Raw genomic sequence first — 24,196 nt, 5'->3', positions numbered from 1 at the left:
GCCGCTCCCGCTCTGCTGTGGGGAAGGTTGAGCTGCAGTTCCATTATAACCTCCATTTTTTCTTCAAGGCTTGATAACTCTGCCATTTTAATTTGCTTCAGGCAGAAACTTGGCAGGGAAGGGCTGCCCAGAAACCAGTTTAGGAAAGGAAATTAAGTTCTGTGGCTGGTTCCCACACCATGCCCCCCAGATGCTGCCCACCGGCCATCCATGCCTGTTTCCTCCGAGTGACCCTTGCCCCCAGCCGGCACTGGCATCCAGGAAAGTGGGGAGACGGGAGGTGAAGGCTCATCGCGCCTGCCTTTCAATGCCCTTCTTTTCTGGACAGACGTCCCTCTGTGTCCCCATGTGGCCTCGTCATGCACCTCTGCGCTGCATGGGGATGTTGATTGACTGGCCTTCCCTCCAGCTGGGCTCTAAGCTCCTGGAGGACAGGGACTATGTCTTGCTTATTCCTCCATCACTGGTATGCAGCCCAGGCCTGATCCAGGGCAGGTGCTCAGAAAGGGTGGGGGAGTGGTGAGGGAGTGAGGGAGGGTGTAGGTGAGACACTTAGACAGGAGTAAGCCACACTAGCCACGCCCCCCAAGAACCTGGCCACCAAGAACACCATGGTCCAGCAGGTCCTCCTCTGTGGGCAGTCTCTCACCTTCTAGGACAGCTCTGTTCCCAGGCCGCCCGTGAGTGCTTCTCCTGCCTTGGTTGTTGGCCCATTTTCCCTCTTCCCAGGCCTCGAATTCCAAACTATACTCCTCCCTATTGGCTTTATAGTTGGAAGGAGAACTCATTAGGCAACTCCAAGCCTGAAAAATTTGGGTTTCCTTCATGTTCCTCCTGCTAGGGGTCCTTGGGCATGTTTCCCAACCTCTTGGGGCCCCTCCTTTCCCATCATTACAGAGGGGACGGTTCTACCTGCTCTTATACTTTTTCTGGCTTTCAGAGGGAAAGCCTTCACAGCGTTGCATTTTCTGTCTCTTTGTAACCCTGGTATTTCTCTGAAGTTGCAGAGGCCACGCACTGGATAGTAGGGCATCCACGCACAATGCCAGGTTGCTGATCCACGCTCAGGCTGCCTGGTGGCAGCCGACGTTCTCCTTCCCTATCAGTCTCCCATTCCTGTCCAGTTCAGCAGATGAAGTATTGCTCATGGCCCCAGTTTGTCAGCTCACATCCATTTCTCGAGACTCAGTGCAAATTCTGCTTATTCCTTCTTTGAGCAAGTATTGTTGGCAGGCACGAGATGGGTGGTGAAGGAGACAGATATGCCCCTACCCTCATGGAGTGTACAGTCTGTCTGAAGGCAAATGACTCATTGCAAATTAATTATTTATTAGCAGCAGTATGGCTACAAAAGAAAATTGGGATGCTCCCAAGGCCTCCTGGGGGACCTAGTCTGGGAGTTGGGAGGGCTCCCTGGTGAGGCTCCAGTGGAGCTGAGACCTGCAGGACACACAGGACACTTCGGCTGACCGCCTGAGTTGTCTGCACTTAGCTATGTCTCTGCGTGCGTGGAGTGTTCACATTGAATCTCCTTCTTGCTTCCAGAATAACTCAGTGTCCCCCTCGGAAAGCCTCCGGGCCAGTGAGAAGCACCGAGGCTCCGCAGACTATAGCATGGAGGCCAAGAAGCGGAAAGCAGAGGAGAAGGACAGCCTGAGCCGATATGTATGTCTGAGAGTGTGGCGGGCTGGGGCTTGTGGAGACCCCACAGAGCCTGAGTCGTGACTTGAGCCCTCTTGGTAGTCGGGAAGTGGGACAGAGGGGCAATGGTGGGGTCAGGAGAGGTGGCCCCACAGAGGAGGGTGGGTGGCCTGTAGTGAGAGGGCCATACACACGCTGGGAGCATGTGGGCCACAGCCTGGCAGGAGTGGATGGGGAGGTTGTCCCAGCCTCTGTGGGTTTTCGGGAAAGCTGTGGGCTCCTCCCACAGGTGGCCAACCACCCTGGCTGCCATCACGGCCCTCCCAGAATCCCCAGTCTGCTCCAGGGGGCTGTCCCTTTGTCCCCACACTCCGACCCTACACATGGCCATGGTGTCTGCTCTGCGCCAGGCCGTGCAGGGGTGATGGTTGGGACAGAGGGAAGGGGGCGACATGGTGCTGGGACTTGTGGTCTTGAGCCAAGCCTCGTTCAGCCACGTGAACAAGGCTGCTCTGTGGCTGTGAACAGGTTGCACACCCAAAGCCTCAGCTTCATTTCTGGGAGACGAGGCTGATCACCCGTCCCACGCAGAGTGGTGGAAAGACAAAATGAGACTAGCGTGCTTACTCGTGAATGATGGCAGATATAAAATTAGCTGGAAAGAGGTGTCTGGTTTCAGAGAGCCAAGTTAAAGAGTTCTTAGAAATATTATAATGGGCAGGGGCCAGTTGTCGGTGAGGCTGCCAATGGGCATGGGAGCAGAGTGACCCCAGAGCTGGGGGGCTGGGCTGGGAAACAGCCTCGGGGGAAGGCCGACTTGGGTGGGGAGAGTGGAGAGAGCATGGACTTTGGGGTTTGTCCCAGGTTCAGATCCTGGCTGGTGGAAGCAGGCAGGGGTTCGGGCTCAGTCTGGGGTGGGAAGGGCATGGCCTCTTACCGGCTTCTCCCTTGGTTGCAGGACAGTGACGGGGACAAGAGTGATGATCTGGTGGTGGACGTTTCCAATGAGGTAAGGGCAGGCCCAGGTTGTGGGGTAGCTCTCAGTTTGGGGTGGCTGGAGATTGTTCCTCCCCAGGTGGGAGCTGCGGTGTCACAGCTGCTGCACCAACCTTACTGGCAGCCTGAGCAGGGCGACGAGGCCCCTGGGTTGGGGCATCAGGCTGGTCAGGGCTTTGCTGCATTGTGGCTGGGCATCCATGGGCACTGAGGGGTTCCTAGGCTGGATCTCCAGAGAGAGACCCCAAGATCCCAGGGAAGGGGCCAGCTCTCATTCCCCTTGGTCCTCCAGGCACTTACCCCAACCCCAGGCCTCAGTCTCCCCATCTGTGGGGCGAAGGGGTCAGACTAAATGGTTAAGACCTAGTTGCCCCCGTCTCTTTCAGCCAAGCTCCTCCCCATCTCCCATACCTGCTCCCTTCCATTCCCGGCACAGGGAAGACTCTAGGCTAGTTGTTACTTTTACTGCATCTCAACATCACTTGTGTTTTTAGGACCCAGCGACGCCTCGGGTTAGCCCGGCACACTCCCCTCCTGAAAATGGGCTGGACAAGGCCCGTGGCCTGAAAAAGGATGCCCCCACCAGCCCAGCCTCGGTGGCCTCCTCCAGCAGCACACCTTCTTCCAAGACCAAAGACCTTGGTCATGTATGTGGGGTCTGCCCCTGCCGTCGCTGAGGTTGGGAGAGGGCTGGGGAGCGTGGGGGTGGGGGAAGTGGTTCTGGAAAAGGGGTTGGAACTAAGGTGGTGCCAGTTGGAGGGCAGAGGGGTGGAGTAGAAAGAACGTGCATTGGAGTTAGGCCCTGGTTCAAATCCTGGTTTTACCACTTACTGCCTGGACCCTGTGCTAGTTGGTTAAGGTGTCTAAGCCTTGATCTCTGCATCTGTAAAATGGGACCAATCACCATAGTCCCTGCCAAACAAGGCTGGGCAAGAATTGAGGGGCTGTCGGGCAGTAGATTCCAACTGGAGCTGGCACTGGGCTTCATGTGGTGACCGGCGCTGGGCACTGTGGCCAGCTCACAGCGTCCAGTTTTTGGGAGAAAGGAGTCTTCATGGCTTCCCTTGGTCTCTGTGTCTTCCCTTTTCAGAATGACAAATCCTCCACTCCTGGGCTCAAGTCCAACACGCCAACTCCCAGGAACGATGCTCCGACTCCAGGCACCAGCACGACCCCAGGGCTCCGGTCGATGCCGGGCAAACCCCCAGGCATGGACCCGATAGGTATAATGGGTAGGCACGGTGGGGCTGGGTTGACCGGGCTTGAGGGGACGGGTCTGCCCCCAGCCAGGGCTGGTGCCACACACATGGGCTGAGCACCAGGGGCTGTGTTGGAGTTGGGGCTCTCCCAGGGCCTGCCCTGGGGGCCTTCATGGTCAGGCTTGAGGAGGAGATGGACACCTGGTGCTTCAGCACTGATGTCAAGGCTTACTGGGGCCACGCTGGGCTAGGCATGTGGAAGTTGCTTCAGACAGTTCAGGACACTGAACAGCCCCCTTCTCTGGGCCTCCATGTCCTGCTCTGTAAAAATAGGTGGGCACATCTCAGCTTGACCCTTCTTGGGCTATGAAGACAGCGATCCCAGTTGGGTGGGTTTACTCTGAGAGGACTGCTTGGAGCAGGCAGCTTTAGAATGCAGGAGGGATTGTTCTCCCACCAGGCGGCGAGGTAGCTTTGTCCCGGAAGGAGGGGTGGGGCCCATTCCCCTTGATGGCCACCCCGGCTGACACCCGCCTCCTCACAGCCTCGGCCCTGCGCACGCCCATCTCCATCACCAGCTCCTACGCGGCGCCCTTCGCCATGATGAGCCACCATGAGATGAACGGCTCCCTCACCAGCCCCAGTGCCTACGCCGGCCTCCACAACATCCCGCCGCAGATGAGTGCGGCTGCCGCCGCCGCTGCTGCCGCCTATGGCCGGTCGCCAATGGTGAGCTTTGGAGCTGTACGTAGACCTTTTGGCTCCTTTTTGGGGGACTGGGCAAGGAGTCGGGAGCTGGTGGGGGTTGGAGAGGCACTCCCTGCACACCGAAGGGGACCTTGGGGGGTCTCGCGACAGGCAGCCGCCCTTGGGAGAGAGTATTTATCAGAAACCAATGGACTTGGCTGAAAGGACACACACTGGGGTCAGGGGATCTGGGTCGCACGCCCTGCTTGCTCAGTGGTCACTATGTGACCTCACAGAATGCCACTTCCCTGGGCGGCCCCTTTCCAGACATCTGGAAAGTGGGGCGATCCCTGCCCTCTGGGCTCTGTGGGCTGGGAATCCCAGAACGAGTCAGGTGATCTCCACTTAGCAGGGGTTTGCAGGTGGGGCTGGTTGTTATGACAAGAATTGTCTGTGGTTATTGACGGCAGTTCAGATTTGGGTTGGCAGAGCAAGGGTCCTTTTTCAGGAGATGATTTCTCTCTTTACCTCCTGTACCTGGGGTGCCCTCCTCTCCGCGTGACAGGCCCCCTGGGACACCAGGAGGGAACAAAGTGGGGCGGGGCCGGCTCTGCTTTGTGCAGCAGCGGAACCTGGGGGTGGGGGTGGAGGATACTGGCTCAGAGTTGGGGGGTCTGGACTGTCACCCTATCCCTGCCACTGTCCTGAGCAAAGCACTTGGCGCCCCTTGGGCCTGTGAATGCTCTGAAACTATGGGCTCTGCTCTGTTTGGCTGTTTCCTGGGGTCTGAAGAGGCAGTGCTGTGCGGGCAGAGCCCAGGAAGTGGGGGAGGAGGAGGAGGAGGCAGGGGAGGGGGGATGTATGATGGCCTCCCTTACTAAGGGCTGGCTGTGTCTTGCCTTACAGGTTGGTTTTGACCCTCACCCCCCCATGCGGGCCACGGGCCTGCCTTCAAGCCTCGCCTCCATTCCTGGCGGAAAACCGTAAGCTTTGGCTACACTCGTTGTATGCTTCTTGGGGAGGACAGGGGAGAGCACACAACCCCCACCTCCTCCCGCCCCCGTCCTCCAGCTCTGGTGGACCTCCCCTTGGGGAAGGTGTCTGCCCCTCTAGAGGCACTCGGAAGCCAGGTTGCAACCCCGGGAAATGGCTGCCTGGCCACACTCCTGATCAGCCCAGGCTCCCTCTAAAAGGGGAACCAACAGGGGTTGAGAGTACGGTCACTGGGCTCTGGGAGAGAAGGAGCACTTCAGACGTTGGCGCCTCCTAACCAGACGACATGGAGCTGCCCTGACCTTGGGGCTCCTTGGGGTTTACCTACTGGAGACACCCCCAGCTGGCATGCACAATGGCCTAAAACAGACCACCCTGGCTCACGCCCTGGCTCTGATGTGTACTCCACGGTTCATTTTGGGCAAACAGATTTCCCTCCCTAATATCCCTGGCTCTTGAAGGAGGGGTGGCATTCTAGCTGGGTCCTTTCCAGGGTCGGCACGTCAGGGATTTCGTACGTGGTGGGAAGGGGCATTCCAGGGCCCCTGTGGGGCTAGCAGCCTACTCTGGAGCGAGGATATATAAGTGGGAGCAGAAGTTAAGATTGGAATATTAAGCAGTCCCCACCCTTGTGGAGCCAGGCCAAAGAGGTTGGGGTTCCTGGGTTCCCTAAGACTTGGGGAGGGGGACCTGGAGTCAGGGAGGCCAGTCTGGCGGTCATGGGGGTTGAACTGGGCAGGACCTGTGGGCACCGTGAGAGGACTGGGGACGGCAGAAGTGATGGTTCTCGATCTTTCAGAGCATACTCTTTCCACGTGAGCGCCGACGGCCAGATGCAGCCCGTGCCCTTCCCCCACGACGCCCTGGCAGGCCCCGGCATCCCCAGGCATGCCCGGCAGATCAACACACTCAGCCACGGGGAGGTGGTATGTGCTGTGACGATCAGCAACCCCACGCGGCACGTCTACACAGGGGGCAAGGGCTGCGTGAAGATCTGGGACATCAGCCAGCCGGGCAGCAAGAGCCCCATCTCCCAGCTGGACTGCCTGGTGAGGGTCTCAGGGCTGCGGGCATCTCCTCTAGCTGGCCTGGGAGAGAGCCCGTCAACCTGGCCTGGCTCGGCCCTGTATTGGTTGGGCGACTTTGGGTGGGCTGGCCAACCTTTCTGAGCCCTGGTTTTGCCATCTATAAGTGGGGATGATACTGACCTCAGAGGGTTTGGGGAGAAATGTGTGAAAGATCGAAGGGCTGTGAGTGAGGAAAGGGACGGCCTGGCAGCTGCCATGTACGAGGGCAGGCTGTGAGCGTTGGTGTGGAGGGTGCTTGGTGGCGCTGGACGTGGCTGTGCTGGTCCCCGGAAGGGCAGGTGGGCAGCTCTCAACACTGTCCCTCCTCCCTCCAGAACAGGGACAACTACATCCGCTCCTGCAAGCTGCTCCCTGACGGGCGCACGCTCATTGTGGGCGGCGAGGCTAGCACGCTCACCATCTGGGACCTGGCCTCGCCCACACCCCGCATCAAGGCCGAGCTGACATCCTCAGCTCCTGCCTGCTATGCCCTGGCCATCAGCCCCGACGCCAAAGTCTGCTTCTCCTGCTGCAGCGATGGGAACATTGCGGTGTGGGACCTGCACAACCAGACGCTGGTCAGGTGAGGCCGAGCGGCAAGTGGGGGTGCCCTGTCCTCGGGAAGGTGTGCTGGTCGTGCCTGGCAGTGTTGCTGGGACTGTGGGGTGGCCAGAGCAGTGCAGGCGAGGGGCACCCAGGTGAGAAGACAGCTTCGCCTGCCTTGTGTGGGGGAAGCTGTGTGCCAGATGCTCAGTGTGGGCAGAGGAGGGAGGGCTCCTTGGTGCAGGAGCGTGCAGCAGGCTCTGGGAGAGGTGGAGCTAGAGCAGGTCTTGGGGGGGTGGAGACAAGCAGCGAGGAGGGTGGGAGAGCTGAGGAAGCCAGGCGTCGAGACTGGAATATAGGAGCAGTGTCGTCGGGCACAGAGCTGCCGGGTCTGAATCCTGCCTCCACTATAAACTTGTGCAGTCACTTAGCGCCTGTGTCTCAGTTTCCCTCGTGTGGAACAGGCATGGTGAGGCACCGTCCTCAGAGCTGGGCCGCAGTGCAGAAGCTGCAGTGCCTGGCCGAGTCGGCTATCAGTATCCCTTGCCGTCTTTGTTAGTTGTATTCCCGTTCGGCTTGTGTATGGCCTCAGCGCCCTAGTTCATGCAGGGTGAGGCGAGGGGATTAAGAATGCAAGCTGAGGAGGCATGGAGTGTGGGGCTAAGGAGGTTCCCCTGTTAGGCGGCCACCCCCTGGACCTGCCCCTGGACACGACCCTTGAGTGGAGTGGGAGAGGGCCCAGGCCTGGCTCTGCTGCAAGCTCACTAAGGCACCGCGGGTGGACAGTGCACCCGCTTCTGGGCCTTGGTTTCCTCTTCGGCTTAGAGGCAGAGCTGGCCTGCTCCGTGGGACGGCTACCAGCTTGGCAGTCAGTGGTTCCCTGGGGCTCACCCCTGCTCCCTGCTTGGCCTTCATAGGCAGTTCCAGGGCCACACGGATGGGGCCAGCTGCATAGACATCTCCCACGACGGGACCAAGCTGTGGACCGGGGGCCTGGACAACACCGTGCGCTCCTGGGACCTGCGGGAGGGCCGGCAACTGCAGCAGCATGACTTCACCTCCCAGGTGTGCGGCCCGAGGCTCTCCTCCCCTCCCCCAGAGCAGCGTGTTCCCTTCCCTCCCGGGGTCCTCGTGGCCCGGTCAGGGGACGAAGGGGCCCTCCCAGGTGGTCATGGCAAATGGACTTGAGACCAACCTGAGCCATGTGGAAAGGCTTCCTGGAGGAAGCGGCAATGAAATAGATTCACCAAGGTCTTGGAGTTGGACACATGTGACCCAACTGCTCAGATCTGATTCCCAGCTCCCCTCCTGTTGCAGTGTGGCCTCAGTTTTCTCCTTCATGGGCTGGCAGTCATAGTAGATCTCTCAGAGGTTTACCGGGAGCACCTGAGAGGGTCCCTCTAAAAGCCTCAGCCATAAGCCTGGCTCATAGAAAGCATTCTGTAAATGCTAGTTATTATGTTTTGTTGTTATTTGTATTACTCTAATATTTTAATCTTACACATTTAATATTTTAGTGTTATTTACTCACTTTTTTTTTAATGAAAGGCAAAAGTCACAAAGATGGAGAGAGTGACTTTGAAAGTAAAATACCTGTGGCACCTCTGCATTTGAATTCTGGCTCGCCCACTTACTTCCTAGAGTCAGCAAGCTCTCTGAGCCTCAACTTCTCACCTGTAAAATGGGGGTGAAAAGTGACATCCCACACCCCTGGGCTATTGGGCTGACGGAGGGGGTCTCCGAGCCCTCAGGGTCCCTGAGCAGGGCCTTTGAGGACCCGAGGGCTCTGGAGGCAGAGGATGCTGAGCTGGGTCTGCCTCTTGCCCACAGATCTTCTCGCTGGGTTACTGCCCCACCGGGGAGTGGCTGGCCGTGGGCATGGAGAGCAGCAATGTGGAGGTGCTGCACCACACCAAGCCCGACAAGTACCAGCTACACCTGCATGAGAGCTGCGTGCTCTCCCTTAAGTTCGCCTACTGCGGTGAGCCTCGGGGGGTGGGAGCCCCAAGTGAGCCGGGTCCCGAGACCAGGCCTCCTGACCCCGACCAGTGTCCCCCCACCCTTGTCCCTCGGATGCAGATACCGCCAGAGGGTGCCTAGCACTCATGACCAGGCCAGAGCCGGTCCTTGCTGGCCTAGGGAAAAGGAACAGGACTCGCAGCCCTGCAGGCGATCCCTCCAGGTGGTTGAAACGACCAGCTTTGACGGCTGGTGGCCCTGGAGTGGAATACCTGCTCCTCCACTGAACAGCTGTGCGGCCTGGGACACCTCTCATCCTCTCTGAACCCCGTGGGTCTTTCTCTGTGGACCAGGGATAGCACGGCGCCCGCCACGTGGTTTGGGGGAGCATTAGTGCATGAACATGGGCAGAGCCCTGGCAGAGTAAGGGTGCCCCCTGACCGTGGTCTTCAGCTGGGTCTCCAGACCCTCAGGGCTTCACCATTTCCAGTGCTTCTTGCTGTCTTCCAGTAGAATTGAGAAGGGCCAGTCCACCTTAGTGGCTTTAAAAAGAATCTTTTGGGGAAGTGTAATTGCTGCGATTAACTGTGAATCCTACCTTTTTCCGTCCCGGCCCCACCCACCCTCCCCCTTGATTGCAGAGGAAGGCGTTCTCTGGGTGTCCATGTGTCTGTTATGTGTCTCGCTTACAAAGTGCCTCTCACAAGCAGAGAGTCAGCTAGGCACTCATTAGCGGTTCGCGTTTCCATGGCAGCTGGCCACGTCTGGGGTGGGTCTTGCTTGGAGGGCAGCAGGCCACAACCTGACACTTCCTTTGCCTCCCACCTGCAGGCAAATGGTTTGTGAGCACTGGGAAAGATAACCTTCTCAATGCCTGGAGGACGCCATATGGAGCCAGCATATTCCAGGTACCGCCCACTATCCTAGGGCCCCTCTTGATTCCGCCCAGAGTCAGGGCCTGTCCGTGGGGATGGGCGCTGGAGAGCAGGAGGCAGAACAAGAGCTGCCCTGGCGCCTTCCAGCCCCCACCGGATGGGGGTCCATGATGGGTTCTCCAGAGACGAGGACTTGGGCACATCGGTGGGACACACACTCTGCTGCTGATGGCATCTGACCCCTGAGAGGGAGGGCTTTTCAGCAGGGGCCCTTGTAGGATTTCTAGAGAGCAAGGAGAAGTCAAGTGTGCTCCTGGCCCTGGCCCGCATGCTCAGTGCTCGCAGAGGGGCGCTGGCTGCCCAGCGTAACTGAGCATCTTTTTTCAGAGCAGTGTTACCTAATATTCAAGTCAGTTGGTATCTCAACACTTCCATGTAAGGAGAGAGGTGGGGTGGGAGAAAAAGGTCCAGAACAAGACAGGAGAGAGGGGAGAGGCTTTTTATGATTTTTCAAGATCTGGGGCCTCTCCTACTCTCTCACTCACACACATGCTCACAGACACACACACACAATCGCACTCTCGCTTTCATGGCCAACACGCCAGTTTCTGGATCCGTGCTGGAAATGTCTGGTGTCCAGTGTGTCACACACGTAACTTTCAGAGTCTCTCTAGTGACACTTCAAAGCTCAGGTGCAAATCCTTTTCTTAGCTCACCAGACTGAGAGCTGGCCTGCCGACTCCTGCTCCCAGCTCGGAGATGCTTCCTCCTATTTGTACACTCAGAAGAGAAGCTCGTGCTAAAGTGCTCTGTGTGAGCCTTACAACTTCCTTAAAGTTCACCTTGGACCCTGTGAATGAGCTCTTCCTTATAGAAGAGCAGGTGGGAGGGGCATCTTGAACTGCGAGCGCCTCTCTGGGCTGGGTGTTAAGGCCTCGGTCTGTGTGACCATGCTCTGTGTGCTCAAGGTCAGAGCCCCAGGGCGGGTAGAGGGCGATTTAATTCAATTTAATTCCGAGAGCGTCGAAATGGTATCGACTACCGGGAAAGTGATTCCTGTCTTTTTTCTCCCCGCACCCCGCTGCTTCTCCTCGTCTTCCTCCTCCAGTCTAAGGAATCCTCGTCTGTCTTGAGTTGTGACATTTCGGCGGATGACAAATATATTGTAACAGGCTCTGGTGACAAGAAGGCCACGGTTTATGAGGTCATCTATTAAACAAGGACTCTAACAGGGCTGTCAAACTCTGGGAGAAACAGACTCGGCTGTGACAGGGAGACCCCGGCGAGGGGCCCCGAGGATGGCGGAGGACAGGCGGCGAGCAGCTGAGCGTTCCGGGGCTGCGCTCTGGCGGGCTGGGGGGCACACGCCCCGTCACGGTCCGGACTCCTGGGCATGGACTGATGTGTCTCACGGACTCCGATGGATTTCTCTTCTCCTCCTCCCCATTGACAATCCTGGCAGATGCTACCAATAGATTTATTTGGAGGCTCGTGGCTCCAGCTCCCCACAGACACCCTCATGAATCTCTGTCTTTCCTTCCCCTTTCTTTTGACCTGTCCCCCTGCCCGGGGTCGGGGACGCTGGAGTGGACCACACATTTGTGCTGGGGGCCCTCATTTTCCCGGTTGTGCAGCGCACAAGATTTGTGAAAAATGTAAATAGACTCCTATCGCGGACTGGTCAGTGGGGGAGGAGGCCCCCTCCCACCAGAAACGCGAGCCGTGTATTCGCCTGCTGTATTTGTAATCCACTCGCGGTGGTGGCTTTTTTTTTTTTTTTAAACAGAAGCTCCCATCTGGGAAGGGGAGGCAGAGAGGGAGAGCACAATGGAGAGGGGGTAGAATGGGGAGAAAATCTTGGGGTGGAGGAAGGGAGCTGCAGCTGGTTGCCAGACTGAGCATTAGGTACCCCCTGGAATGAGCGTGCCTCCCTCCCCGGGGACTTAGGGACTTGGGTCTGAGAAGCGCCAGGATTGAGCGCCATGCAGACTGATGGATGGACAGTGCTTGAGACGGACGGACAGTGCTTGAGACGGGGCCAGCCTGGGCTGACATCAGTAGAAACGGTCAGATTCTTCTGTGGCCTCTCGAGCTCCTCTGTCTGCCTGCCTCTTGCCCTCTGTCCTCTCCCTCTCTCAGGTGTCTGACTCTCTCTCTCCCCACTCTCCCTTTCCCTTTGTCTCCCCCTCTTCCCCTCTCTCCTCCTGGCTCCCGTTGGTCTCTCTCTCTAGTGCACACTTGGTTATCGTGATGAGAAATGGAAGTTCACAGGAACTCCGTCTCCAGCCCTTAATCTTCAGACACAACCTAAAAAGGACAAAAAGTTAGATGAAAGCATAGCAACTCAGCTCAGGGAGCTACCAGAGAAAAATAGCAACTGATGTGGGTGCTTTTTTTTTTTTTTTAATTTGAATAAAAAGAATTAGAAGTGATGTCCTTTTATAAAATGCCTCTCCCCTTTTCCTGCCTGTGCCCCCATCCTCGCTCCCTGGAGGGGAAAAGTGTGTTAACCTGCAGGGTTGTGGGTCTGAAAGGATTACCCCCCCCCCCCACCTGGGCTGGCAGCGGGGGCTGAGGGCTCGGGTGGGGGTGGGGCACAAGTCCTGGCGCACTGTGGTGACTTCTGGCCGCTTTCATTGTCTCTGGAGCCCAGACAGGTTACAGGTAGAATATTGTCTTCTGCAGGTACCACTTATTGGTACCAAAATGTTCTGAGGTAATAGGATTTGGGTTGCTTTTTTTTTTTTTCCTTTTGGTCTTTTTTTTTCCTTTTTTTAAGGAGAAGCTAAAGGCCGTTGTGAGTCCTGGTGGTGGGCTCTCCGTGGATGTAGCATATGGAAGATAATTTTTATACTGCATTTTTATGGATTATTTTATAATGTGTGATTCTGTCTGGTGAGAAGGAAGGAGGAGCCCCGGTGAAAACTGCCGTCTTCAGGGACGTGGAGGCCACCGCCTGGCAAGGCACCCTGTACCTTTCGGAAGTGGAGGGTGTCTAGAATCTCTCTCTCTCTCTCTCTGGCTCTCAAATGTTCATCTGCTCCCTCTTGTGAAGGCTCTAGCCACAAGGGAGGGCGAGGGTAGAAGAAAGTTGATTCCTGAAGAAAAAATGAAAAGTCATTGTAATGAGCTGTTTTTATATTTTTAAAAGTTACTATTTAAAGGTTGGTTTGATTGTTGTGTTTTAATTGCCCCCTCCCCCCCATTTTGTCAGTCCTCCCCAAGAAGGGAGCCAGGGCTGCTGTCACCCTCATGTCCTGGATCCTGGGCGGTTTCCTTTGTCATCCCTAAACATGAGCTCATCTCGTCTCAGATCACTTCCCATGCTGCCCCCACCCCTAAGTCTGACTGTGCAGGACAGCGAGGGGGCTGTTCACAATACGGCTCTACACCACCTCCCCAGTCTCAGCACCAGGGAGTGGGGGGGTGGTGTCCTCCGGGCAGACAGGGTTCCCTGAGGGGAAGACCACCATTACCACCAAAGTCTTGTACAGCTGTCAAGTGCAAAACTTTCTGGAAAAAAATGAAATGTGATGAACTTCAAGTGAAATTGCAAAGTGTCTATGAACGTCGGGGCCTGAAAACCCGCATCATTTTTTTTAATCTTAACAAATTTAATGTTAGGGGGACCCTCAATCTCCTGAAGTCTTCGGGAGGAGGGCTTTGCAGAAGGGGCAGGACAGGCAGTGCAGGTCATGGTCCCCAGAGAGGCAGGGCTGGGCCTGGCTGGGTTCCCAGGCTTGTGGATTTCTTGTTCCCATTAGCAGAATCTCTCCAGAACTGGGGCCTAACATAGTTTCCAACTCCTTATTTTGTTAAAGTCATTATAAATCAGCACAAACAATTGCCTGCTGTCATTTCATACAAGAAAGGGAATTTAACATTTAAAAAAAGGAGTGACAATCAGAATAAAGCACCGTCTTTATTGTAAGCCTAGAAAGGACAGCTGGACTGCACGCACAGAGGGGTCATCTAGCTGGAGGGGGTTGTCCTCGCAGGCTTATAGAGGAGAAGCTTCCAGCAGGTAGGAAGAAGGCTGATCTGAGGCTGCAGTTCAGCTGACAGCTCTGTCTTCTATGGTTGCATGGACTTTGGTAAAGTGTCACCCCGTTGGACCACACTAGTCTCATTTGTCCAGGTCTGCACATTGCAGCAGCGGGAGTGAGGGCCAGAGGGCAGGCTCTGGCCGGGAAATTCTGTGTGCACCCAGGACTTGCCTGGGATTGCCTGTCGGTGCCGAGATAGGGTTGGAGTTGGGGCTTGCCGGCCCCAGTGGGTGAAAATCGCCCTCGGTGAATGCTCACCTCCAGTCTTGTCCCACAGGAGTGAAGGCCAGCGTTATTCCCATTTCCGAGAAGGGGAGGCAATCTCTGAAGGGCTGTTATACCAACATTTCCTGGGCATAGTCAAGGGTGCACAGGTGACCAAGATTTGGTCCCAGCCCTAGAGGCTCACAGTCGAGGGTGGGGAGAGACAATACAGCCCCTTAACTGGGCCTGTGTAAGTGGTGTCAGGGCATAGCCTTTAGCGGCAGCTACCAGCGCCTCGACTCCTGCCTGTTCTCACTGCCCCTGTGCTTACACCTGCTCACCAGGCCTCTGCACGCTGATGCTCACTGCGCATGCTTCCTCCTCTGCCTCGGCCTGCACCCACCGCTCCCACCCAACACCTTCCACTCAGCTTCTTAGAAGCCGAATTTTCATGTTAATAATCTGCAGGTGGTTCCTCTGCACTTGGAAGCTCTTCTAGTCTACGTGGTAAACATTCCGACTCCCATCCTTAATCCCCCGAGGCTGCCCCTGCCTCCTCCTCTACAGGGTGGCAGAGGCCTTGACACCATTTTTCTAGACTTTTTAAAAGTCGCTCCCTAACTTTTTCTGCAACAATCCAGGGTCATACCAATCATAACATTTGTAACATCTCCCTGCACCGATTTGGATTTGCTTGTCTGCCCAGCTAGACTAGTTTCCCGGGAGGGCGGTGCGCAGGACTGACCCAGGGCAGTACTAGTGAATAGAGGAGGAGCTTTCACTAGCTTGAGATTCTCCTCCTATTTCTCAGGGTGAGCAAGGCATGCGGATGCTCATACTTGAAGCCCAGAGAAATGAAATGACTTCTGAGTTCTTGCAGCTGTGTTGTGCTGCCTTTGCTCAAAGCCAGGAGATCTGTGTAAACAAATGGAGAGGGCGTGGCTGTCGGAAGCCAGCTTTCATGGTTTTAGTTCACGTCGGATTGTGTACAAGTGTCCAGGTCATTCCTAGCAACGGCTGACCAGGCCACCCTTCTGGCCTCTGTCTGAGTCACTGCCCATCCCTGTTCCCCACCCCTAGGCAGCCCCAGCAGCGGCAATGACTGTCCTAACTGGTAGGGTTTACGGGAAGGTACAGAGATACTGGGACCTGGATGCTGGAGCTCGAAGGGTCCTTAACAAGACTGTAATGTTATGAACTGGCCGTGGGATATCCTGTGATGATGGAGTGTAAATGTTATTTTCAAGAACACAGTGTTTGAAATTGAACATTATTTTTAATATAAAGTATGGCAAACAAACCTGATTAACCTTTTTTATTTGCGTGGTTAGGCATCATGATTTTTTTGTGTTAACAATATAAAATGTACCCATGAAGCATTTTTAAACATTACACCAAAATTGCACCTTTTGTATTTGAAGAGGCATTTATACTCAGCCCCTGATTTTATAAACAGGACAGTTAAGGCCCAGAAAAGGCAAGTGGCTTACCATGAGCCACACAGCCAGAGCTGAGATTACGTCTGGTACCTCCGCCTCCCCCCGGACCCCTGGCACACTCCTTGAGGGAGGGCAGGAAGCTAGGAGCGAGCTGTCCAGTGGGCAGGACTGAATAATTCTGTTTGGGGGATTAGTATCCAGGGGATGAGGCCTGCTGCTCCTTCTCCAAAAGAAATTCCTCATGGAAGGGAGATGGCCCACAATAGTCATGGAAACCAGCCTCCTGCCTTGAGAAAATCCTAGAACTCACCCACCCATCTTGCCCATGCTTCCGTCCACCCGTCCATCCATCCATCCGTCACCCACTCATCCACTCATCTACCTAGCCATCCATCTACCCACCCATCCGTCCAACCAACGTTTGGATGGTGAGAATCTAATATGTGCCAGTCATGGTTCTAGGTGCTGGGATGCAAGGATCAATGAGACACAATGCTTCCCTCACAGAGCTCTGAGCCAACTGGGAGAAACGTAAACTGACAACTGCCACTCCATGAGATGTGTGAAGGCACAAACCAGAAGATGTCACAACACGTGACTGAGACATTAACCTGGGTATGGAGAGTCAGCGAGGGATTCCTGGAAGGAGTGAGCTGAGACCTGAGGAACAGAGTTGCCATGCCAAAGGGAGGTGGGTGAGAAGTGTTCTGGGTAGAGGAAGAGCACGTGCTAAAGCCTGGGGTGAGAGGGTGTGATCTTACCCTGTACCCCTCGCCCAACCTGTCTGATTCTCGCTCCTCCCCTGCTCTAGCTCCAATCCAACTGGCTTAAATCCCAGTTCCTGCTGCCTCCCCCTGACCAGTCTCCAGTGCAGAAGCCAGGCTAGGATTCAGACGGGCAGGTTGGTAAAACTCAGGAGAGGGGAACTGGGCAGAGGCCAGAGTTCCGGCCTGAGCCAGAAGAGGCAGGGGGATGGGCAGGAAATGAAGTCGGTGGGCTGCAGTTCAGGGACCGAGAGAATGCCTGTGATGACCCCCAGGGCTGTAGGTCCCCAACAAAATTGGCATTCGAAGACCTGGGGATCTGTGCACTGGATCGTTGGACATGGTTGGTCCCTCTCTGGGTGGTACACCCATTCTCAGCTCCCCAGTCCCTCACAGTACTTTTGTAAACTGCACATCTGTCCTCATCACTCCCCTGCTTGGAGCCCCTCACTGGCCCTCTGCACAGCACAGTGTCTAAACTCCTTAACTAGTCCCCAGGCTGGGCCCTGCATATCCAGAGTCACCCCTCACCTCTTCTCCTGCTGCACTTTACACACCAGTCACACACACCTTCAGTGTCCTCCAATTTTAGGTTTTGTATGTGCTTGTCTTCCAGCCTGAGAGCCCCACATCCTTTTTTGAACCCCTGCTTATTCTTTAGGACTCAGCTTCAGTTTCACTTCTTCCAGGAAGCCTTCCCTGACCCACACTCCTCTTGTCTGAGTTGAGTGTGTCTCCTTTGTGCCCTCGGAGCATCCTCTGCCAGCTCTCCGTAGCACATACTAAGCATGGTGTATTGCGACTGTGAAGTTAATGATATCATCCTCTCTCCTGAAGTCCCCCTGACCCTCCCACCAGACAGTGAGCTCCAGGAACAGGGACTGTGTCTTGTATCTCCAGTACTTAGCACATAGTAGGTGCTCAGGAAATGTTAGTTGAATGAATCAGTGAGTGTGTGATGAAGATAATAGCTAATATTAGCTAATTCCATACTCATAACTGTCCTATGAGGCCAATGCTATTATTATACTCATTTTATAGATGAGGGAACTGGAGTCCAGCTTGCCCAAGGTCACACAGCTTGTAATGTTTCTATGACCTTGCTGGATGGATGGGTGGATGGATTGGGGGGGGTGGATGAATCAATAAATGGATAGTGGGATGGCTGCGTCATTAGGACTGGCTCAGAAGCATGGAAAGAACTGATCCCATAGGTAGAGGAGATCACTGACTCAAGATGAAGAGCATAGGAGGGGAAGTCAAGAGGCAAAAGTGTCCCCTGTCCAGCTTAGGCCTTCCTCACATCCATTAAGGTACATTTGCCAATGCCCAGAACACTCCACAGTGTGCTCACCCTGACCCTGACTCTGAACTCCCCTCTCAGGCAGATCCGACAGGGCAGGGCTGATGGCTCAGAAGTGGGCCCATGGGACCTCCTGAACTGCTGAGGCCAGATGAAAGAGTGGGAGGGGGCTGTGACCTTGTCTCTTCTGGGCATCACAGATGGAAGCTGCCCTGTGCAAGTGTTCACTGACAATAGGTTACAAGACTTGAAAAAAGCAGGTCTGGAATTTCCAATTCTGGCAAATGGAGCAGCAAGCTAATAAGGATTCCCTTTAACCATGTGGACAAATATGTTGGATAAAATTAAAATAAAACAACTTTACTAGCCTACCTTGAAAGAAAGGGCAATCCTTTAATGTCATAAATAAAAGACTTTAAAGGTAGAGTAGAGAGCTCCCTAGCTCAGAACAATAAGCAAAAACTACATAAAGCAAAAATTGACAGAATCACAAAGAGGAATGGGAGGTTTTAACATACCACTAACAGAAAATGGTAGATCAAGCTGAGAGAAATTTATAAGGATATAGAAGATTTGAACAACGTAATTCCCAAGCTTGAGACATAGAACCCTACAACCAACTATTGAAGAGCACAAATTATTTTCCAGCACACCTGGAAGACTTAGTTTTACCAATCAAAAGAAGCAGATAAGACATTTTACAGAATTCAACACCCATTCACGACTTTTATTAAAGTACCAAACTAGGAATAAAAGAAAATGCCTTTAATCTGACAATGGACAGTTAAACCAGACCAGCAGCCAATAATAGATAAAGGTTAAGTTTTAGAAGCATTGTTTTAAAGTCAGCAACAAAACAGGAATAGTCATTATTACTGCTTTTATTCAACATAGTGCTGGAGGCTGTAGCCAATGCAATATGACACAATAAAAGAAAAAATAAACAAGGTACAATGATTGAAATGAAAGAAACAAAGTTGTAATTATTTGCAGATGATCTGACTGTATACATAGAAAATACACAAGACAAATAAGAGAGCTTAGTCAAGTTGCTGGATCCAAGATCAACATTCATTAATCAATAGCATTCCTATTTATAAGCAGTATCCAATTAGAAGATGTAATGTAAAGAAATAGAATGCATTTACAATAGCAACAAAAACTACCTATGAATAAATCTACGTAAAGCTACACAAGACCTTTATGGAGGAAAATATAAAATTTTATTAAAGGAAATAATTTTTTAAAAGACCTATATAGATCATAAGCTATACCATATTCATTGATGAGAAAATTCAATTTCATTTAAAATGCTGCCTTTCCCAGCAATCTATAATGCAATGTTAAACAAAATCCAAATAGGATGTTTTCTATGTAAGTTGATAAGCTGATGCTAAACTTAATCTGAGGAGTAAAGGACCAAGAATAGCAAATATAATTTTGAAGAGGAATAAGAAAGGAGGACTAGTCCCCCAGATATCAAGACTTATTGTAAAGCTACAGTCAGCAGGAAAGAGCTCTTGGTGCATGTATAGACAAATAGACCAATGGAACAGAATAGAGTTCATAAATAGACCTCTATGTAGATGAGAATCTGATTATGACAGGTGGAATTAGGCGTCAATGAAGAAAAGCATTATTCAGCAAATACTTCTGAGACAATAGACCATCTTTATGGGCGGGAAATGGATCTCTACCTCACACAATACCCAAAATAAATTCTAGTGGGTTTAAAGTCTTTAAACTTTTAGGATAAAATGTTGGAGAACAACCTTAGCAGTCTGAGGAGGGAAAGGATTATTGAACAAGACAAAGAAAGCAAAAGTTATAAAAAAAAAAAAAAAAAAGAGAGAGATCAATTTGAATACATTAAAATTTAAAACTCCTGTACAGCAAGAGATGCCATGCAGTGACACAACATGAAAAAATATAAACATAATACTTATAACTGACAAAGAAGTGGTATCTGGAATATGTAATGAATTCTTCCAAATCAGGTGAAAGCAAACAACCCAGAAAAATGGGTAGAGGATGGATAACAGGCGATTCACAGGAGAGGAAGCATGAATATGCAGTCAACGTCTGAAAATACCCCATCTCAGTAGTTATCAAGGAAATGCAAATTGAAAAGCAAAGCGAAACAGAACAACCCATGCCCATTGGATTGGCAAGTTTTTGAGTTTAATAATACGAAGCTTCCATGAGGATGGGGAATGATTAGTATTGTCAAACACTGCTTGTGGGAGCATAATTGGGTCTCCCACTTTGTAGAGCATTGGCAAGCGTTGGTAAAGTAGAAGCCACACAATCCTATGACCTGGTAATTCTACTTCTAGGTATGCACCCTAGAGAAACTCTGATACAAGTACACACAGAGATATATGCGGAGAGTTTCATTGCCCCACTGTTTGAAGTAGCAAAAATAACTGGAAATAACCTGCCCATTATTGGGGAAATGGATAAAGAAAAATCTATGCATTTTCTTATAATGAAATTGTATATAGGCACTAAAATGCATGCACTAGATCTTTATGTATCAACTTGGATAAATTTGAAAAACACAATGTGTGAAAAGAGCGAGTTGCAAAAGGAAATATACAATATGATACTATTTATGGCAAATATAAATCCACACCAAACAATTCTAAATTTGAGTATATATATTAAACTATAAAAACATGAGTGGAAAGTACATATCACGCCACAGGATAATGGTTATCTGTGGGAGGGAAGGAAGGGAAATGAGGGTCAAGGTGGGACCTAGCTACACCTATCATATTTTATTACCTTAAAAAAACTGAAGAAAATGTTAAAGTGTTCACATTTTAAAAGTCTGTGTGGTGGCTTTAGTCGTTTCATGTTATTTTCTGTTCTTTTCTACATGTTTGAAATATTTCATAATTAAGGATTAAGTAAAGCACGCCAGAAAGACCAAGACTTGGTAATGAATCACCCCGACCATAGTTTCTGGTGACTAAGAGGGGGAGCTCTGGGCACGGCGGGAGACAGGGCAGGGGTAGGGGTGCCCATGCCCAGTGGCAGGAGCAAAGTTCACCACGTCATCTTAGTTATGTCACTGGACTCTCCAGTCCTCAGTCTTCTCATCTGTGGAGTGATGCTTGAAGGCTGGATGAGCCATCTCTGGGTCCCCTCCAGCCTAGATAGTTTGTGATTCTAATGACTTTGTCGGTATGCAGGGGCAAATATACAGAGACAACGTGGGTTACATTTTTTAGCTTTTCATTATGATACGAAGTAGAGAGAACAGGATGATGAATCTCCACGTGCCCATCATCCAGCTTCAACAGTTACCAGCTCAGGGCTAATCTTGTTTTATCTACATCCCACCTCTTTTTACCTGGCCACCACCACTGGAGTATTATACAGTGAATCCCCAACATCTCATCATTTAATTAGTAAATATTTCCATATCTTCAAAAGGTAAGATCTATTTAAAAAATATAACCAAAATACTACTAGCCCACCTAAGAAAATAACGAAAATTTCCAGTGTTATCAAATATCCAATCTGTATTCGAATTTCCTCAATTGTCTCATAATTTGAAAAAAATATTTGTTTGTTTGAATTAGGATCCAAATAAGGTCCATACAAAGTGACTATAATTGATATGTCTTTTAGGTTCCTCCTTCACATCTCATTCTCTCTTCCCCCCACACACACATTTATTTATTGAAGAAACAAAATTATTTGTCCCTAGAGCTTCTCACAGTCTAAATTTTGCTGGTTGCTAAATTGTAGTTAGATCTTGGAGCTTGATTAGATCCAGGCTTGATTTTGATCAATGACATATTCTATCTAAAGCACATACTATCTAAATGTTTGTCCTTTGAGAAATGATGATCATTGCCTAGATTCACTAATTCATTAGGGACTACCAAATGGTGATATTTTAGTTCTATCACTCCTCCTACTCCTGTTTACTTGAACACTGCTATAAAGAGAAACTGCCCCTCATCAACCATTTGGTTATCTTGAAGTATAGTTTAAATGCAGGATAAATGCTTGATTCATTTACTTTATTTGCCAGTTTTCAAAATAATAAGTTAGTGTCTTAGTATTCTCAAAAGCTAACCAATAATGTTTTCTTTTTTTAAAATACCATTATGAACTTGTGGATTTAAACATATTTGATATGTTTCAGTCAAGTGGAGTTATCCTTATTGCTTCTCAAATCATCCTATTTTAGGAAGCCTCTTGAAGATGCCTCCTTGGTGTTTTTGATATGACTCTGGTGGTCTTTGATAGCTTCGTTGCTTTCTGGTATAAGACAATGTTCCTGGCTCATCTTGTATATTTTCTGTCCTAGATCTGGAGTCAGCCATTTCTCCAAGGAACCCTAGTTCCTTTTAGTGGGAAATGGTATTTAGAGACCATTATCTGGGGGCTCAGTGTGCTTGATGCTAACGGACTGGTCATGGTTTTTAGATCCTTTCAGTAGCAGAGCTAAGAAATTGTCTGTGTGTGCACTCACGTGCATTTATGTATTTGTTAAAGATAAAATACATCAGGAAATCTACTGATACTTCTAATTCAAATTCAAGATTGCAGGTTTTTACTTCATTGATTTTCTATCTGAATTTCCTTTCAAAGTAGATTAAATTCTGAGTGGTTTACATCTAAGTGACAATGAAGTTCAAATCCTTCCCATGTTTTATCCATTTGAGGCTCGCCTCATTCTCCAGCCTGACTCTGAACTTCCTGAGGGTAGAGGTCAAGTTTGGTTCACTCTGTCTTCCTGGTTCCCAACACAGTAGCTGTCACATGACAGGTGTTTAATAAATAGTTATTCAATCCCTGAAAGAATGATGCTTTCAATGAAAAGTTTCCTCTCCTTAAATAGAGAAGGAGATGGAATGGAATCTGAAAACTCAGAACTTTAAGGAAAGCCTATCCACCCATCCGCCCATGAATGCAATAGATACAGACAGAGCATGCCCAGTGTTGGAGGTTAGGAATATGGGAAATAGAGATGAATGGTCCGTGCCCTCAAGCAATGCACTCCTTAGTGGGGAAAACAAACTCCAGCAATTATAAAACAGTGTTATTAATAGTGGCCTGGAGAGCATGCTGTGGGGTCCTGAGGAGGGGGATCAGGCAACTCTTAGAAGGGTCAGAAGGGGAGGTCTCCATGAAGGCTCTGCAGAGGAGATCACATCTGTCCTGGGTGTTTAAGGATGAATAGGAGTTGTAGGTTGAGAGAAGGAAAGGCATTTGAGACGCACTAGTCCCTGAGTCACCTGCCCCTCTGTAGTGCTGATCGAGTTTGCTCCTGGATGGCGGAAGGTTTTGCAGATCCCGTGTGCTGGGGCTGGGGGCTACTCCTTGGAGGATCCCGGGTGTTTCCCCTGGTGGGGCTGCAGGAGGGCAGGTAGGCAGGGTGAGGGAGGAGGGGAGGAGGAAGGGAGCCCACAGGAGCTCTGCAGAGAGGCTGCCCCTCTGTGCGGAGCCCCTTTCGGAAACTGCCAACTGCTGTGCGTGCATTATGGGGGGCAGCTTGTTTGTCAGCGAAAGTCATTTGCATTGAAGCTTGTCTGGGGACACACTCCCTGGTCCCTGGGAAGCCCCAAGCACAGATGTTTCCCAAGACTCTACACTGACTCACCATCACCTTTTCATCAGGGTGGGGCACCCTCCTCTGGCCCTGCTGGCCCAGTTCCAAGAGTCACAGCCATCAGCCCTTAGACCTGTTCCCCAACATAGGCAGAGCTACCCTTGCAACACAGCAGCCCCTGGACCCGAGGATCAAAAAACTGCAGCTAGGGCCGGCCCTGTGGCTTGGTGGTGAAGTGCGCGCGCTGCGATGCTGGTGGCCCGGGTTCGGATCCTGGGTGCGCATCGAGGCACCACTTCTCCGTCCATCCTGAGGCCGAGTCCCACATGCCGCAACTAGAAGGATGTGCAGCTATGACATACAACTGTCTGCTGGGGCTTTGGGGGGAAAAAATAAAATAAATAAAATCTTTAAAAAAAAAAAAAAAAAAAAAAAAACTGCAGCCATTTGTAAATGACCATCCAGTGATTTTTGCCATGGTTTACTAAAACCCACCAGCCTATGAGTTACTTAACAGTTTTTCTTTAAATAAATTCACTTTCAAGCCTAAATATAAATATTTAAAAAGGAAACTTTATATCATTATCCTAAATGGATGTCACTCACCTTAAAAAAATCTCCATAACAGTAAATGCAATGAAAACAAATGTAACTGGCTGCGCCTCCCTTCCGGCTCACTCCCTCTTGGTTCAAGAAAGGGAAATGAGCCATGTTTGAGGGGTGTTGAGCACCCATCAGCATCCAAATGAAACTCGCCCCTTGACCCAATCAGAACGCTTGACTGGGATTGTGAAGGGAGTAACTTTTCTGCTCTGGGGGTCAAGGGTTTTCAACGCCTCGCCTCTTCATCTTACTTAAAAAATCCTTCCCCTTACCACAATTTGGGAAACCAGATCGAGTCCAATACT

The 24,196-nt window shown here is 51.4% G+C and overlaps 1 protein-coding gene across 7 annotated transcripts in view; it reads left to right on the top strand.

The window, feature by feature from the left end:
- The window catches only part of TLE3 (TLE family member 3, transcriptional corepressor), a 49,100-nt gene extending 35,973 nt beyond the window's left edge, over positions 1-13,127 (top strand). For 2 of the 7 annotated variants that reach the window (XM_004421756.3, XM_014780869.2), the window contains exons 9-20: positions 1,546-1,665; positions 2,600-2,650; positions 3,132-3,284; positions 3,728-3,860; positions 4,381-4,565; positions 5,430-5,506; positions 6,316-6,565; positions 6,919-7,166; positions 8,044-8,191; positions 8,957-9,107; positions 9,917-9,993; positions 11,069-13,127. In XM_004421756.3, coding sequence (XP_004421813.1) covers positions 1,546-1,665; positions 2,600-2,650; positions 3,132-3,284; positions 3,728-3,860; positions 4,381-4,565; positions 5,430-5,506; positions 6,316-6,565; positions 6,919-7,166; positions 8,044-8,191; positions 8,957-9,107; positions 9,917-9,993; positions 11,069-11,176 — 1,701 coding nt within the window. In that variant the 3' untranslated portion in view covers positions 11,177-13,127. Of the gene's footprint in view, positions 1-1,545; positions 1,666-2,599; positions 2,651-3,131; positions 3,285-3,727; positions 3,861-4,296; positions 4,581-5,429; positions 5,507-6,315; positions 6,566-6,918; positions 7,167-8,043; positions 8,192-8,956; positions 9,108-9,916; positions 9,994-11,068 lie in introns of all 7 variants that reach the window. The other 5 variants (XM_014780871.2, XM_014780867.2, XM_087428616.1 and 2 more) reach the window with 3 other exon arrangements.
- Positions 13,128-24,196: the final 11,069 nt, after the last annotated feature.

The sequence above is a fragment of the Ceratotherium simum genome, chromosome 3 (assembly GCF_057802395.1).
Source record: "Ceratotherium simum simum isolate JZ-2026a chromosome 3, ASM5780239v1, whole genome shotgun sequence".
In the NCBI taxonomy this organism is placed as follows: Eukaryota; Metazoa; Chordata; class Mammalia; order Perissodactyla; family Rhinocerotidae; genus Ceratotherium; species Ceratotherium simum.
This window is presented reverse-complemented; position numbering and strand designations above follow the sequence as displayed.